This window comes from Hyla sarda, chromosome 1 (assembly GCF_029499605.1).
Source record: "Hyla sarda isolate aHylSar1 chromosome 1, aHylSar1.hap1, whole genome shotgun sequence".
NCBI lineage: Eukaryota > Metazoa > Chordata > Amphibia > Anura > Hylidae > Hyla > Hyla sarda.
In genome coordinates this window covers 280,005,571-280,024,440 of record NC_079189.1, presented here as the reverse complement: position 1 = coordinate 280,024,440, position 18,870 = coordinate 280,005,571, and the positions used below count along the sequence as shown (strand labels likewise).

Below are 18,870 nucleotides of genomic sequence, written 5' to 3'. Positions count from 1 at the left end.
CGTGTCTCTGCATCTATCTATATTGGATAAACAGAAGCACACACAGAACTGGCACAGCCGTGTGGCTTCTGTTATGAATGGTCATGCCTCCAGGTTGACATGAGTCATTTACATTTTAATAATTGTGATTTTTAGTTATTCAATTAACCTGTGTCAGCTCACCTTGGGCAATGCGTAGCAAATCTCCAATTTAGCATGTCTGCAGTAGCATGTATATTCCCATTGGACAGCACTATGAATAAATTCCTGATATAATAAAATGGCATCCAATACGTACACGGAAATCTCAACATGCAATATTTTTTAAAGTTCCAGAAGAAATGCATGCTTAAAGCTTTAGATCATTATGATCCTTACTAGTTGCATAGTCACATTTAGGTGTCTAATATTAAGAGTAAGGATCCAAAACCTATTAGGCATCTATTTCTTGTGCTTAAATTTTGTTATGTGCACTGTGCAGCGGAGTCCAGTTGACAGCAATGTCTAAACTTAATTCCATTTGGACATTTCGTAGTGTGAACCCACCCTTACATGTTGGTGTTTCTGTCTACCTATGTGATGTTATTCTAATGGACTTTCCATTAATTGGATTTTATGTGAGGAGTACTGCCTGATGGTACATTATGTGCTGCATTGGCTTTAAAGAGTACCTGCCACCAAACTAAACTTTTAATATATTGTTACTTATGTAATTATAAGACACTTTGCTATTTACTTTCTGTCAAAATTCTCAACCTTTAATGTTTTTAAAGGGGTACTCCACTCCCCAGTGTCTGGAACATGTAGTTCAGAATGCTGGGTGCGGGCTTCTGTGGTCTCCCCGCCCCCTCGTGATGCCCTGCCCTTGTGACGTCAAACCCCGCCCCCTCAATGCAAGTCTATGGGAGGGGGTGTGACGGCCGTCATGCCCCCTTCCCATAGACTTGCATTGAGGGGACGTGACGTCATGAGAGGGGGCAGTGCAACCACAGAAGCCGGCACCCAGCATTCAGAGCTAAATGTGCCGGATGCTGGGGAGTGGAGTACCCCTTTAATGTAATTGAAAAACCAGCCATTAGGTGGCTCTGATCTGTTCCTGCACAAGTCAATCAGTTAGTTTGGTCTCCTCCTGGCCTGGCAGGAGACCAAACTCAGGAAGGGCATGAGGGGCATGGCGAGGCACAGCTCTCGCAGGCTTTAGTGACATCCCGCCTGAACGCCCACTTTCTCCTGCCGGGAGCTCACACAATGTGAGCAAGGAGAAAGGTACGATACAGAGCTTTTTTTAAAGCTCGGAATTCTTAAAAAAAAAAAAAAAGATTACTCTGCTCCCCAGCGTCCGGAACATTGAGTTCCTGAACATGGTGTGCGAGCTTTCGTGTTCACGCCCGCCCCCATCGTGACATCACGCCCTGTCATGTGACATCACGTCCCACCCCTTCAAAGCAAAGTCTATAGACTTTCATTGAGGGGGCAGGCAGTGACATCACGAGGGGGCGGGCGTGAACACGGAAGCTCGCACACCATGTTCAGGAACTCAATGTTCCGGACGCTGGGGAGCGGAGTAACTTTTTAAGGGCAGGAGGGGTGTTAGGACTAGTTAGGGAAAATAATCTGAGTTAGATTAGAAAATAGGTTTATGGTTAAGTCTTTCTATAAAACAAATCATGACAGCAACTCTTGTAAGATGGAATGCTTCTTATTTTCATCAAATATTTTCAGAGTAGGGGGATGTAGATCTGTTCTTCCAGAGATGTTCTTCAAGACATTTCACTTTTTATGTTTCAAATGTTGTGATGTTATGACACATGTTCTGTAACATTTTGACTTGCAAGTGTATTAACCTTAGCAATGCCCTAGTGGTTGCAACTTCCAAAAAAAATGCTTGTGTGTCCTTGGTATTCTCCTTCCTTTACAAGGTCGTTCAGGTGAGATGGTAACTTATTGTGGACAATAATTTTGTCAATTTAAAAACTGTACTTTATAGAATAGTTAAGACGTGGGAGATTTGAGTTTCAAAATGGTGTGTGTGTGTGTGCATATATATATATATATATATATATATATATATATATATATATATATATATATATATATATATATGTTTCAAGCCCATGTGATCTTCAGCTCCTGCAAGGGGGCGAAGGCTACACAGGTCATGTGGGGTGTACAGTTGCTGAGACAACCATATTACATGCTGCAAGTTCTGTGCACAAGACTGTTCATCAGAAAAGGGCTCATGCACTTAACTGGGCTTCGGCAACTGTGCCGCCCAGCACGGCCTTCATGTACCCATGCTGAAACTTGTAGATAAGATGTAACCACAACATAAATATGACCTGCATATTGATGTTACTGTGGATAAGTATTATTGCCTTGTCTGTCCTTTTATCAAGTATGGCCTCTAGTTATACCATGTAAATGTTATTATAAATGGTCTGTATATGGGTTGGCCATATGTAGCAGCCATATACTCGTGCCACCATTCATCTTTAGTATCTGTGCCATTTTCAAATTTACTGTAAATTACCATATGGGTGTGCAAGTGAATTTGTTGCTAACCTGCAAAATAATGTGGCTATTAGCAAATCAGCTTACAAGCCGTGCTTATTACTGTGGGGCAAAACAGTATTTAGCCAGCCACCAATTGTGGAAGTTTTCCCACTTAAAAGGTGAGAGACCTGTAATTTTCATCATAGGTATACCATAGGTATATAACTATGAGAGACATAAAAATCCATAAAATATTTGTCTAATTTTTTATGAATTTATTTGCAAATTATGGTGGAAAATAAGTATTTGGCCAATGACAAAAGTTCATCTCAATACTTTGTTATATACCCTTTGTTGACAATGACAGAGTTCAAAAGTTTTTTCTGTAAGTCTTCAAAAGGTTTTCACACACTATTGCTGGTATTTTGGCCCATTCCTCCATGCAGATCTCCTCTAGAGCAGTGATATTTTGGGGCTGTCGCTGGGCAACACAGACTTTCAACTCCCTCCAAAGGTTTTCTATGGGGTTGAGATGTGGAGACTGGCTAGGCCACTCCAGGACCTTGAATTGCTTCTTACGAAGCCACTTCTTCGTTGCCCGGGCAATGTGTTTGGGATCATTGTCATGCTGAAAGACCCAGCCACGTTTCATCTTCAATGCCCTTGCTGATGGAAGGAGGTTTTTACTCAAAATCTCATGATACATGACTCCATTCATTCTTTCCTTTACACAGGATAAGATGACCATAAAAGCAGGAGTTTTGTCTGGCGCAGAAAGGAACCGTCAGGAGGCAGGATAAAATCAAGGGATTTATTGAATGCAACGTGTTTCGCTGCGCATGCGCAGCTTCTTCAGGATGCCTTTCATGTCTTTCATTAGGTCCCCCCGTGTGGTTTTGGGATTTTTGCTCACCGTTCTTGTGATCATTTTGACATAACTGGGTGAGATCTTGCGTGGAGCCCTAGATCGAGGGAGATTATCAGTGGTCTTGTATGTCTTCCATTTTCTAATAATTGCTCCCACAGTTGATTGCTGCACACCAAGCTGCTTGCCTATTGCGGATTCAGTCTTCCCAGCCTGGTTCAGGTCTACAATTTTGTTTCTGGTGTCCTTCGACAGCTCTTTGGTATTGGCCATAGTGGAGTTTGGAGTGTGACTGTTTGAGGTTGTGGACAGGTGTCTTTTATACTGATAGCAAGTTCAAACAGGTGCCATTAATACAGGTAACGAGTGGCGGACAGAGGAGACTCTTAACCCGATAACGACCATGGACGAGTATAGACGTCCAGGTTGGCGGGCGTTCCCGCACCTGGACGTCTATACTCGTCCATTCTTCTCGTGGGTGCTGCCCAGTGCACCCACGAGATCGCGGCAGGGACTCGGCTGTAACACACAGCCGGGACCCTGCTGCAGACGGAAGTGACCGCGGGCTGTAAGTGTTATGACAGAGGGAGGGAGCTCCCTCTGTCACTCCTGCAGCACCCCGCATCGCGATCGCGGGGTGCTGCGTGTAATACGCGGCTGGCCGGGGCCTGCCGCACTGCCGGGAGTGAAGTTCACTTCACTCCCGGCAGTTTAACCCTTACAGCCGCGGTCAGAAGTGACCGCGCGCTGTAAAGAGTTCTGACAGAGGGAGGGGGCTCCCTCTGTCTCCTCTGCAGCACCCCGCATCGCGATCGCGGGGTGCTGTGTGTGGCCGCACTGCCGGGAGTGAAGTTCACTTCACTCCCGACAGTTTAACCCCTACAGCCGCGGTCAGAAGTGACCGCGTGCATTAAGGAGTTCTGACAGAGGGAGGGGGCTCCCTCTGTCTCTCCTGCAGCACCCCGGAGCATCGCGGGGTGCTGCTGCATACCTGGGCTGCCGGGGGTCCTACAAAGACCCCCAAGTCTGCCCTGGGTATTGCCTGTCCCTGATATGCTGCCTGCTAGTGAAAACTGGCAGGCAGCATATAACTGCAATGCTTTGGAATACTAAGTATTCCAAAGCATTAAAAAGTGTAAAAATAAATAAAAATGTAATAAAAGTGTAAAAAAATATATATATTAAAAATACATTTATTAAATGAATCTAATAAAAAAAAAAAAGCATAATGTGTAGGATTGCATTGGCGGACATCCCCAGCATGTAATATGCTGCGGATGTCCACCATGTGATCCCACACATTATGCAGCAGTCACGGTAAAGAGCTCGCTGCTGCGGCTGGGTAGCTTTGTGTCCACTCATAGCGGCGGATTTCCCGCCGGCAGTCATGAGTGGACACACTGAGCTACCCAGCCGCAGCAGTAATGGATATATTCGCCATGAGCGGGTGCTTATTCCCACAACATGGCGGATATATCCATCAGGAGCCTTAACTGTCACAGACAGACGCGTTATACTGCCAGCTGACCAGTCAATAACTTGTAGGGGTGCGGTATATAAATGGGGTCACTTGTGGGGGTGGGGGTACTGTTCTGCCCTGAAAGCCAAATGGCGCTCCTCTCCTTCTGAGTCCTACCACGCGGCCAAGGAACCATATATGGCCAAAGCGGGGGTATTCCCGAACATGGGACAAGCAGCTAAATAAAATATAGGGTGCATTTCTTTCAATATCAGAAGTGATGTACAAAAAATATGCCCCCCAAATGATGCATTTGTGAAAAGTTGCAATTTTCGAATTTTTAACACTGACTTTGTAATAATTCCTGCCAAAAAACTATGGTGTTAAAATACTCACTGTACCCCCTAGCGAATACCTTGAGGGGTCTAGTTTTTAAAATGGGGTCATTTGGGGGGGTGTTCCTATGTTCTACTACCTTTAAATTTCTGCAAACCTTGCATAGCACATAAAAAAAGATGTACTTTTCAAATTTTCTAAATTTTCAAAATTTCAAGTTAAATTGTTAGGGTTCTAACTAATTTAAAATGTTAATTAAAAACTAAAAAATGACGTCAAAATAAAGTAGACATCTGAAAGTATAAGTTTCATAAACTATTTGGTCAGTAAGTATGAATATATGCAACCAATTAGTGTTAAAATAGCAAAAAATCTGAATTTTTTGTAAAAATTTCATGATTTTTAGCATTGTAAAAAAAAAATACAAATGATATCGGCTTACTTTTACTATGTACATGAAGGACAACTTGTGACAAAAAAACAATGTCAGAATTATCGTGATTGGCAAAACGTTACCAGAGTTATTCTCTAATAAAGACAGACATCCTCGATTTGAAAAAACAGGCCTGGTCTTTCAGGGGCGTACAGGTTTATTTGCATTGGTCCTTAAGGGGTTAAAGAAGAAGTTACAGGTCTGTGTGAGCCAGAAATCAATCTTGTTTGTACGTGACCAAATACTTATTTTCCACCATAATTTTCAAATAAATTATTTAAAAATCAGACAGTGATTTTATGTATTTATTTATTTTTTTCTCATTCTGTCTCTCATATTTGAGGTATACCTATGATGAAAATTACAGGCCTCTCTCATCTTTTTAATTGGGAGAACGTGCACAATTGGTGGCTGACTAAATCCTTTTTTGCCCCTCTGTTGCAGCAGTGTCTGGTCTCCTTATGGATGCCTGGGAGATTCTGTGCATGGCTGTGCACTTTCAGACCCAAAATATGTTCTGTTACCATGCCTCAAGCCTCTGGTATATTTTCCACACCTTGTGATGACCTGGACTTGTATGGTTTGCTAATAAGCTAACTTTAAACCACAGTCATAAGATCTGCCAGAATAAATGTAAAAAAAAAAAAAAAAAGGATTTATGCTTTTCTCAATATAATGAGAAAACTGTGCTTTAAAGGGGTTATCCAGTGTTTTATAAACCATAAAATGGTGCTGGGGCAGGGTAAAATAGAGGGGAAAAATACACACCTACATAGCCCGGTCCCCTGATCTTCTATCCTCTTCCTGCGATTCAGCCAGTCACTTTTTGCAGATCCTGCCCTTTCAGCCAATTTCTGGCCAAAGCAGGGATGCCACTGTGGGGTGAGAAGATCTAGCAATAAGTACTTATCTTGGAAGAAGGAACAAGACCAGACAGGAGGCTGGGGCTAGGTATGGATAGGGTTTTGTTTTTTTTTCTATTTATTGTTGAATTGAACTAATACATTTATGTTGCTACAGGTATTTTCTGAATATTTCAAAGAATTAGAAGAAGAAAGTATTCGGGATAATTTTGTCATAATATACGAGTTGCTAGATGAATTAATGGACTTTGGCTATCCACAAACCACTGACAGCAAAATTTTGCAAGAGTGAGTATTGAATGAGCAGTTTTTGTAATAAAATTAACATATCAAGATTTCGCAACATATATAACACGTAAGTGAACATTACAGCTCCATAAACCTGCTTTACTTTAGCTGGGTTTCTGATTTTTAAAGGGATTGTCCTATCTCATCTTTTCCCCTTTCTGGCCAACTCCGGCCTATTTGTGGCCACTACAGGTGGTTGGAAAAGCTGAAAGCAGCTGATGCGGGGAAGTTATGCAGTTTGCGCAACTCTCATTGAGTTTTATGGGAGTTGCGCAAACGGCGTAGCTCGCGTGGCTACACTATTTGAAGATTTTAGAGGTATTTTACATTTGAAATATTAATTAGTTATAAGTGTCTTTATAGGTGCAGGTCTCCCCATCCCCTTCAAAGACCATTGCTAGAGATGAGCAAAGTTACAGTGATTCGATTCGTCATGAACTTCTTGGCTCGGCAGTTGCTGACTTTAGCCTGCATAAATTAGTTCAGCTCTCTCCTCTAGACTCTCCTAGGACTGTATCCATCTTTTTCAGCTCACCGGAGCACCTGAAAGCTGAACTCATTTATGCAGACTAAAGTCAGCAACTGCCAAGCCGAGAAGTTCATGACGAATCGAATTACTGTAACTTCGCTCATCTCTAACCATTGCCTATTGGGATTATGAGAGTTCTGTGACCCTCATACTTTGATGGATGCTGGTTGCTGCCCTATAAGTTTATACTATTTGAACACCGCATCAAAGCAGAAGTGGAATATCTGGAATAAAGTTTTTTTCACATAGTGCCTAAACCTTTTGACTGTGAGAAATCTGACACCAATGTCTGGGCAAAGCTCCACTGATTTTTAACACCAGTGCATTTATATCGTGTTAAACTTTACTATAGCTGTTTACAAATAACTATGTTATCAAGATCACTTTTGCGTGCGCTACCCCTTAAAGGCTGGGTCCACATTGTATTTTCTGGCCTTCGTAACTTAGGTACTGTATTTGTTTATACTCTGAAAGTAAAATATTCTATTCTGTCTTTAGTGCTTTTCACGTTGGCTCACTGTAGTCTCTGTCTCATGGGTTCTATAGACTCACAATGGAGCCCGTCTACCTCAGCGAGATGGAAAAAGACAGCAGGCTGGAAAAGTAAAGCAAAGGGTCTGAAAACAAAGACCCTGACCTATCAAAACCTTTGACATGTCTATGTGACGTACAAAAAGTTTTTAAATTACCGGGTCATTTTAAAGACCATCTCTTGTCTTCAGTCTGCCTTCAGTCCACTGTGGAGATATTTTGCTTTCATGTTGGAAGGTGTTCCTAAGTACACTTTTGTACAATAGTTTTTTGCACATTGTTATTATAAATTGTCCATGAACTTTTAAGACATGATTTGCATTCTCACTTAAATCTTGTTGTAATGTATTTGAATCTCTATTGTTGTATAGGTATATCACTCAAGAAGGGCACAAGCTAGAAACTGGAGCCCCTCGTCCTCCTGCCACAGTTACCAATGCTGTGTCTTGGAGATCGGAGGGAATTAAATATAGAAAGAATGAAGTATTTCTGGATGTGATAGAGTCTGTCAACCTACTTGTAAGTGAACACATGGTTAAATGATGGGCTGGTCCTAAATATAGTGGTTAAAAAGCGTTAAACCTATAAATGAATTAAACAAGTAAACTGCTTATCAGTCTGTAGAACTTTCTGTAGATCCTTGATGCTGTAGGAATCCTGGCGTTTACACAGGTTACTCTTTTGCTTATCTTCAGAGGAATAACTAAGGAAGTGGGGATCAGCCAAGGGGAGGGGTTTAACATTATTTATGTCCATTGCGATTTTTTTTTATTTTTGCTGCTGTTGTCATAATTGCTTTAAAAAAAAATTACAAACAAAATTTTTTATAAAAATCACCTAGAAGTGTCCACTTAGGCTGGGGTCATGCAGCAGAATTTGTAAGGAATGTCTGCACGGAAAATGTGTGGACATCCAAGCGAAATCCACAAAAAGGACGGACATCTGGCATGGAAATTCCACTGTGTGGCAGAATCCCATTGAATTCTATGGGACAGAATGTCTGCAGGAATATTCCACATGGACATTCTGATGCAGCAAAGTCCCATTATTTTCAAAGGGACTCTGCTGCACGGTGCGCACAGGAATTTCTGCTACAGACCTTTGTGACGGGGAAATCCTGATTCCGACATCTGCAAAAAGAATTACCTTGACAGTGCATTTTCGAGCAGTCCTAGCGCCAACTAGATTTGTACAAATGTGTGAAATGTCCACACGTTTTCGGCCGTGTAAACACTGCCTTATAGTCAACCACAATATAGTAAGGAGGGGAAATGGCTGGTCTTTTCTTTTCCTCAGAGGGCAGGACAAAATAAGGGAGGAATTTCTTGGATTGTAATGGTTTTTTATGTGATGTTGTTTGTTTAATGTTGTTTTAAAAAGTAAGAATGTGCATTATTCTCACTTTCATTTGGCAAGGGGGGGGGGATGTGTTGGGGGTGCAGTCAGGTATCTCCTAGTACTTTCTAGGTATTACTGTGTTTTTTTTTTTTGAACTGTGTAATTGTTGTGACACTTTTTAGTGTGCATTTCACCCATTCTATGTAGCTGATTTTTAGGCTAGACTCTTGACATATGTTCTTAACCCCTTAAGGACGCAGGACGTAAATGTATGTCCTGGCACAGTGGTACTTAACGCACCAGGACGTACATTTACGTCATGTGCATAACCGCGGGCATCGGAGCGATGCCCGTGTCATGCGCGGCTGATCCCGGCTGCTGATCGCAGCCAGGGACCCGCCGGCAATGGCCGACGCCCGCGATCTCGCGGGCATCCGCCATTAACCCCTCAGGTGCCGGGATCAATACAGACCCGGCATCTGCGGCAGTGCGCGATTTCAATGAATGATCGGATCGCCCGCAGCGCTGCTGCGGGGATCCGATCATTCAGAACGCCGCACGGAGGTCCCCTCACCTGCCTCTGTCCGGCTCCCGACGTCTCCTGCTCTGGTCTGAGATCGAGCAGACCAGAGCAGAAGATCGCCGATAACACTGATCTGTTCTATGTCCTATACATAGAACAGATCAGTATTAGCAATCATGGTATTGCTATGAATAGTCCCTTATGGGTACTATTCAAGTGTAAAAAAAAAAAAAAAAAAAAAAAAAAAAATGTAAAAGTAAAAAAAAAGTGAAAAATCCCCTCCCCCAATAAAAAAGTAAAAAGTCATTTTTTTCCTATTTTACCCCCAAAAAGCGTAAAAAATAAATTTGATAGACATATTTGGTATCGCCGCGTGGGTATATGTCCGAACTATTAAAATAAAATGTTAATGATCCCGTACGGTGAACAGCGTGAACGTAAAAAAAAAAGTCCAAAATTGCTACTTTTTTAATACATTTTATTAAAAAAAATTATGAAAAATGTATTAAGTTTTTTATATGCAAATGTGGTATCAAAAAAAAAGTACAGATCATGGCGCAAAAAATGAGCCCTCATACCGCTGCTTATACGGAAAAATGAAAAAGTTATAGGTCATCAAAATAAAGGAATTATAAACGTACTAATTTGGTTTAAAAGTTTGTGTTTTTTTTTTTTAAGCACAACAATAATATAAAAGTATGTAATAATGGGTATCATTTTAATCGTATTGACCCTCAGAATAATGAACACACATCATTTTTACCGTAAATTGTACGGCGTGAAAACGAAACCTTCCAAAATTAGCAAAATTGCGTTTTTTCTTTTTAATTTCCCCACAAAAATAGTGTTTTTGGTTGCGCCATACATTTTATTAAAAAAATTTATGAAAAATGTATAAAGTTTTTTATATGCAAATGTGGTATCAAAAAAAAGTACAGATCATGGCGCAAAAAATGAGCCCTCATACCGCTGCTTATACGGAAAAATGAAAAAGTTATAGGTCATCAAAATAAAGGAATTATAAACGTACTAATTTGGTTTAAAAGTTTGTGTTTTTTTTTTTTTAAGCACAACAATAATATAAAAGTATGTAATAATGGGTATCATTTTAATCGTATTGACCCTCAGAATAATGAACACACATCATTTTTACCGTAAATTGTACGGCGTGAAAACGAAACCTTCCAAAATTAGCAAAATTGCGTTTTTTCTTTTTAATTTCCCCACAAAAATAGTGTTTTTGGTTGCGCCATACATTTTATGGTATAATGAGTGATGTCATTACAAAGGACAACTGGTCGCGCAAAAAACAAGCCCTCATACTAGTCTGTGGATGAAAATATAAAAGAGTTATGATTTTTAGAAGGCGAGGAGGAAAAAATGAAAACTTAAAAATGTAATTGTCTGAGTCCATAAGGCCAAAATGGGCTGAGTCCTTAAGGGGTTAAAGGGGTATTCCAGGCAAAACCTTTTTATATATAGATCAACTGGCTCCGGAAAGTTAAACAGATTTGTAAATTACTTCTATTAAAAAAATCTTAATCCTTCCAATAGTTATTAGCTTCTGAAGTTTTCTGTCTAACTGCTCAATGATGATGTCACGTCCCGGGAGCTGTGCATGATGGGAGAATATCCCCATAGGAACTGCACAGCTCTCGGGACGTGATTCATCAGAGAGCAGTTAGACAGAAAACAACAACTCAACTTCAGAAGCTAATAACTATTGGAAGGATTAAGATTTTTTAATAGAAGTAATTTAAAAATCTGTTTAACTTTCCGGAGCCAGTTGATATATGAAAAAAATTTTGGCCTGGAATACCCCTTTAATGCTGTGTGCAAACTTAGTCTATGAGCACACCACTGAACAGGAGTGTGCATTTAGCCATAGCTTTCTAGAAACTGTTCAATCCACTTTGCACAGTGTGGCGTATAGCATGCAGTTCTACCTGGATCTACAACACAGGAGTGTGTGTAATGCCAAAATGTTATATGTTTATAGTTCTTAAATCACAGTGATTAATTATTAAAAGAACAGCATATGGCTTTATTAAAAACGTAGGCAAATAATTCTGAAATATTATTTTTTTTTATATCTTAGGTAAGTGCCAATGGTAATGTCCTACGAAGTGAGATAGTTGGATCCATTAAGATGAGAGTATTTCTATCTGGAATGCCTGAACTGCGCCTTGGGTTGAATGACAAGGTTCTCTTTGAAAACACAGGACGTAAGAAAGCTATTTGTCCATTTTAAAGCTTTCACAAAACTTTAAATGTAATATACTATGTATACCCTATATTTATTTCAAACTAATAGATATGCAGAATGGGACAAGATTTAAGCTTTTCTATTGGTTTTTATTTTAATTTTATTTTTTTAACCATTCTGATAACTATGGACAGAGTGAAGGGTCAGTTTCTGATGACCTTAAATGGGCACTGTCAGATATAAAAACGTTTGATATGTTGTAAAGTATGCAAAACAATAGGGTTTGCAATTGCTTTCATGAAAAAAATTTCAGTATTTCAAACTGAAAAAGCCAGTCAAAAAACTGCCTCCTGGGATACATACCAGCCTGGCTGTGTCCACTCGTCATCACCTACATCATGGACCCACTTCATAATTGACAGGTCTACAGATCTAAAGCTGCTGTGATTGGCTCCCTTACTGTATGTTTACAGTCTCCTCGTGTGAGGAGGTGGGGGAGGGGCGGGAGTACACTGCTGCCTGTGAGCAGATGGTGAAAGAAGCTGGTGATGCTGGGAGCTTTACTTTTGCAAAACTTGTAAGCACACTAGAATTGTTCACGTGTATATTTATTTAATTTTATTCATGTATAAATATTCACCAATTAAGCCCCCTTTTTAGCGCTGATATTTATATATTTTTAGATTCTTATCCCCTCATATATGGTAACAGGGAACCATATATTAATTATCGGCAGCTATATCTAGTATCCTAGGCAGCGCGTGTAGATATATATACTACATTTTAATTTACAAATCTGTTTAACTTTCTGGAGCCAGTTGATTAAAAAAAAAAAAGTTTTTTTCCTGGAATACCCCTTTAAGTCCACTGTCAGGTGAAAGATTTTAAACATTGATTATCTTGTGACAATTGTATCTGTCAGTGGTTGAGATATATTGGCTGCAAGGTAACTGCATTGCTGAAGTTGATGTTTGAATCCAGAAAAATGGTCATTTTATCAAAGTCAGAGAATCTTCTAAACAGCATTTTTTTTGTGTTTTTGGTATGCTTTGGTTATTATCTACCAAAAGTGCTTCAGTGAAAGACAATTGGTAAAACCGGGTGCACATTGGCGGATGGGTGAAGGATAGAAAGAGTTACAGTAGCTCATACTGCTGAAAACATTCATGCTGGTATAATAGAAAGATGTCAGAACATGCAATGCATTGCTGCTTATAATACCTCATATGTGCATGTCAAGTGTTCGGCGGGTGCACTTGAGGGCTCAGAAGGGAAGGAGCGACAATGGGATTTTGGAGAGTGAATTTTGCTGAAATGGTTTTTGGGGGGCATGTCACATTTAGGAAGCCCCTATGGTGCCATAACAGCAAAAAAAAAAACACATGGCATACTATTTGGGAAACAACACCCCTCAAGGAACGTAACAAGGGGTACACTGAGCCTTTACACCCCACAGGTGTTTGAAAAGTCTGACCAATGGCGCATTGCATTTACCTCTGTTACCATTGTGGCTAGTGATTGGCTTCAAAAGTCATATATGGCCTGTGTCAAGAGGGACCAGGAATACTGGCAGGGGACTTGGAAAGTGTCAGAATGGGAGCAGTGGGAAATTGGTAAGATGAGAAGGTGTTCTTTTTATTTTACAACTTTCTCATGATTTCAAAGAAAATTTGAAATGCCTGACAACTCCTTATCATAGTTCATGTCTAACAATGTTTTGTATGCAAGCAGTTTTGCTCACCTAGATGATGGATAACTTAAATGACTTATGTACTCTTTTAGGTGGAAAGAGCAAGTCTGTGGAACTGGAAGATGTCAAGTTTCACCAGTGTGTGCGCCTATCTAGATTTGAAAATGACAGGACTATATCTTTCATTCCTCCAGACGGGGAGTTTGAGCTCATGTCTTATCGACTGAACACTCATGCAAGTGTCCTTGTATCCTCTATGTGTACTGTACCACACAATAGATAAGAAATGATTCATAGTTAAACCTTGTTTTTGAATTCTCAAAGCAAACTTCACTTGTGCATTCAACCTGGTCTATTTACTACTCCCCTGATTTCCTCATTTTTTAGGTGAAGCCACTGATCTGGATTGAATCTGTTATAGAAAAACATTCCCACAGTCGAATTGAATACATGATTAAGGTTAGTACATTTAACATTGGAATATATTTGACTTGTTTCAGTTTCTAAGGCGCTGCAGTTGGCAGACATGATGGTGAAAGCGATGTTAATCGTCCAACCCCCATCGCCTCACCCCCCCCCCCCCCCCCCCCAGCCTAATTTCTGTGATGCAGCAGAGTACACCTGTTTGAATTGATCAATTAAAATTATTTCTCTGGATGAGTTGATTATAGAACATGCTACATTATTTGGATTTCTTTATTTTTATTATAGGCCAAAAGTCAATTTAAACGCAGATCCACTGCCAACAATGTGGAAATTCACATTCCTGTTCCAAATGATGCTGATTCTCCCAAGTTCAAAACCACAGTTGGGAGTGTAAAATGGGTGCCAGAAAATAGCGAGATAGTGTGGTCTATTAAGTCTTTCCCGGTAAGAAGCATTTCATATTACTGCAGTTCTATATGGTTTGATTGTTTGTTTCACAAAGGATTATTCTTGACAAGGATACCAGCCATAGTCGGGTGTAATTTGGGTTGCACTATAGTAATATAGCAATGGATTATTTTTTTGTTGATCAATTCTGTTTTCATTAAATCAGCTATTGATTGTTTTTTAACAATGTGCATTCTGTCAAACACTTGTCTTTTTTATTCCTCATTTGCTACTTTTTTTTTTTACTCATTCTTTCTCTGCCAGTTGCTGGATTGGTTGGAGTTGGTTATTATTTTTGTTACAAAAACGAATGCTCTATCCCTTCCTTTGTTTTGTGCTCTTCCAGGGTGGAAAGGAGTATCTAATGAGAGCTCATTTTGGCCTCCCAAGTGTTGAAGCTGAGGACAAAGAGGGAAAACCTCCTATAAGTGTGAAGTTTGAGATTCCTTATTTTACCACCTCTGGAATCCAGGTTTGACACAGCATAAATGCCATTATTATCAAAGTGCATGCTCACATTCTTAGGAGGCAAGGTATGCAGGACATAATTTTCTTTAGCAGACTAATGTAGCAGTGGAACCTTGTTAGGACATTTATAGAAAGGAAAAATAGACAAAGGCATCTTTGCATTAATATGTGCTTGTAAGTGATATTTGCCTTTCTGGTTTTTCAACATATATAGAAAATAGGAGAGGCTCCTATCTGCTAGTTGCCTTGATCCGAGCAACTCAAATGGCACCTATACCCACTGTGTCTGAAAATAAAGTGATTAAAAAGAAAATTGATACTGGATAGACCTTTATTAATTAATTGTTTCAAATATGTAATGTGCTCCGTGAAGCACAGGGCCCTTGTGGGTCAGCGGGGACACAAAATACAATTTAATAAATTATAAAATTACATAGATAGCATAGAATACATTATAATATGAAAATATGTAATAAAATACAATCAATATAAAAGCCACATGTCTGTGGATATTCCAGCCTGTAAGAATAAAATAGTGGTGCACGTGTCTTTTGAACAGAAACGAATATGTAAAGTGCAACATTGTACTGTTCAATGCGCTGTTTGTAGAATGAGTGGTTTCCGTTGGCAACAATGTAAAAATTATTGCATGGTAGCAATGTCTGGTATACTAGTAGTGTTTATGAGCAAACAGTAGCAATGTTAAGTATACTTTCAGTACTGAAAAGCTGAAGTATAGATCGCCGCTTAGAGACTCGGCCGTCTCATATGGATAGCGGTGATAGTGGGTTTCAATGATGGGGACTGCAGCTCTTCAATGAGTCGTGAATTTCTCCAAATCGCGTAGAATGCGCGGAGAGAATGTTCAAATGCACGGTCCTATTATGTGTGGCATATGCTGATAGAGGCTCAGCCGTCTCAAAAGTTAAAGCAATAATGAAAGATCCAGTTTTTTTGAGGCTGTACAGGTAATCCCCGATGCGGTCAGAGGGTATGTGGTGTCCTTGTGGCTGTGGCAATGCGCATAAGTACCTGGGGCTTAGCGGATGCCTTATAAGCGCAATAGCTGTATTCCAATATAGAGACTGGATATATGTAGCGTTAGTAGTGGAGTTGGACGCGTTTCAAGTCCTCCATAGGACTTTTCTTCAGCAGCTTTAAGAAGCTTTAACGCATCCAGCTCCGCTACTAACGCCACATATATCCAGCCTCTATATCGGAATACAGCTATTGCGCTTATACGGCATCCGCTAAGCCCCAGGTACTTATGTGCATTGCCACATCCACGAGGACGCCACATACCCTCTGACCGCATCGGGGATTACCTGTACAGCCTCCAAAAAACTGGATCTTTCATTATTGCTGTAACTTCTGAGACGGCTGAGTATCTATCAGCATATGCCACACATAATAGGACCGTGAATTTGAACATTCTCTCTGTGCATTCACGGCTCATTGAAGCGCTGCAGTCCCCATCATTGAAGCCCACTATCACCGCTATCCATATGAGAAGGCCGAGTCTCTAAGTAGCGATCTGTCCTTCAGGTCTTCAGTACTGCAAGTATACTTAACATTGTTACTGTTTGCTCATAAACACTGCTAGTATACCAGACATTTCTACATTGTTACCATGTAATAATTGTTACATTGTTGTCAACGGATAGCACTCATTCTACAAACAGCGCATTGAACAGTACAATTCTGCACTTTACATATTCATTTCTGTTCAAAAGACACGTGCACCACTATTTTATTCTTACAGGCTGGAATATCCACAGACGTCTGGCTTTTATATTGATTGTATTTTATTACATATTTTTATATTATAATGTATTCTATGCTATCTATGTAATTTTATAATTTATTAAATTGTATTTTGTGTCCCCGCTGACCCACGAGGGCCCTGTGCATCACGGAGCACATTAAATATTTGAAACAATTAATTAATAAATGTCTATCCAGTATTCAAGATCCTGAGCCTCAATTTTCCTTTTAATCGTTTTTTCAACATATGTCAATTTCTGTATTTAGGCAAGAAACTTATGGCACTTTTACGTTTATCTACAGGTCCGCTACCTGAAAATAATAGAGAAGAGTGGATACCAGGCATTGCCATGGGTGCGATACATCACGCAGAACGGAGGTAAGGGCATTATTGGCAGAGGGCAGTGACTAAACCTGTAGATAAAGCAATGACTTTTAAACAGAAAAATGTAAGGATCACTGGAAAAAACTTTTGTAAATATGTTAAAGATGGACATTTAAAACATATCTATATCATTTGAGAGAACATAGAATGTGTTTTTATAAAAGTAAACTCAAAAAGTTAAGTATTCAAAAATAGATATACAATTTATTAGATAATAGATGATAAATAAGTGCAAAGCTAAATTCTGAAACTAGCTATTTAAACCTTGGTAACACCAAAAGTAAACACAAGATGGAAGTCCAATTGATCAACTTAAAGAAGATATCCGGCCAAAAGTGGTAAAAATAAAAACTTATATATATTTGCTCACCATGACTCCACAGGGTATACCAGCTGATTTCTTTTAAAATCAGAACCCCGATAGCTCCCATAAATAACCTTTGAAAATACATGTACTTCCTAAGAGGTGCGGAAAACTACACAGACAATCAGCCTCTGCGCTTGTTTCCTGTGTAAGCTACCAGCAGAGCTGAGCAAGTCACATGGTTAGCTAACAGTGAATATAAATGAGGGAGGTGTGTGTGCACCAAGCAGGAACAATCATACACTGAAAGGCTCTCGGCTGTCTGAGACCTGAAGAGAAAAGTGTGTTACATTGCAAAGTGATGCCTGAAGGAAAAGCTGAGAGAAACAGGGTATGTGCTCAACAAATATTACACTTGTACATTGCAAAGTTATATAACTTTAACATATGCAGCTATATTAATTTCATTTAGCTAGAGTTCTCCTTTAAGAAACATGAGGAACAATACATGCACTGTACCCAATCTAGATACAGACTATTTACGTTTTTGTTGGGGGAGGGGGTTTTTCACATTTTTTTTACTTTATTATTATTATTTTTTTAAACTTTTATTTTTACATTTTAATAGTCCCCATAGGGGACTATTTATAGCAATCACTCGATTGCTAATCCTGTTCAGTGCTATGTATAGGACACAGCACTGATCAGCATTATCGGTCATCTTCTGCTCTGGTCTGTGGGAAGGCAGATCAGAGCAGAAGACTCCCGGAAGGCAGCGGAGGCAGGTGAGGGGACCTCCGGCTGCCGTGCTGGATGATTGGATCGCCGCGGCAGCGCTGCTGGTAATCCGATCATCCATTTAAGTGACCACTATGCTTCAGATGCCGTAATCTGTATTGATCACGGCATCTGAGGGGTTAATGGCGGACATCCACGGGATTGCGGGTGTCCGCCATTACCGGCGGGTCCCTGGCTGCGATTAACAGCCGGGACCTGCTGCGCATGAACCGGGCATCGCTCCGATGCCCGTGGTTATGCTTAGGGCGTAAATGTACGTCCTGGTGCGTTAAGTACCACCTCACCAGGACATACATTTACGTCTTTCATCGTTAAGGGGTTAAAAATGTTTAAAAGAAATCCACAGTAATAGCAAGGTGCTGGAGGAACCAACTAATGGAAGGCTACGCATGCACTGAACAAACAGCTTAGTAGCTGAGGTAGGTTTAATCAATCTACATCATAAAGACCATGGTGGTTGCTTTACTTTAAACAAGAGTAAAGTGGCACAGTGCAAAAGACATACGAATCATAATAATTACTGATTATTATGTTATGTAATTGGACCTAAGTGTTTAGTGTTTAACTATCTTATAAATTAGCCTATTTTGAATTATTTTATAATAAAATGTTGTAACTTTATGTTAAATTAACCCCTACAAGTTTGGCCACCAGGGGTTCTCCTTCTGGTCCTGCCTGCAGTCCTGCTATCAGATTGCCACCTGCAGCAGCCTGGCAGAGACAAATGTCAGGAAAGGCAGTTGGG

At 40.1% G+C, this 18,870-nt stretch overlaps 1 protein-coding gene across 1 annotated transcript in view; it reads left to right on the top strand.

The window, feature by feature from the left end:
* Positions 1-18,870, top strand: part of LOC130368852 (AP-1 complex subunit mu-1) — a 42,804-nt gene that overhangs the window by 9,214 nt on the left and 14,720 nt on the right. The window contains exons 3-11 of the mRNA XM_056573173.1: positions 1,840-1,907; positions 6,586-6,716; positions 8,148-8,295; positions 11,736-11,862; positions 13,626-13,768; positions 13,921-13,992; positions 14,245-14,403; positions 14,753-14,878; positions 16,942-17,017. Coding sequence (XP_056429148.1) covers positions 1,840-1,907; positions 6,586-6,716; positions 8,148-8,295; positions 11,736-11,862; positions 13,626-13,768; positions 13,921-13,992; positions 14,245-14,403; positions 14,753-14,878; positions 16,942-17,017 — 1,050 coding nt within the window. The remainder of the gene's footprint in view (positions 1-1,839; positions 1,908-6,585; positions 6,717-8,147; positions 8,296-11,735; positions 11,863-13,625; positions 13,769-13,920; positions 13,993-14,244; positions 14,404-14,752; positions 14,879-16,941; positions 17,018-18,870) is intronic.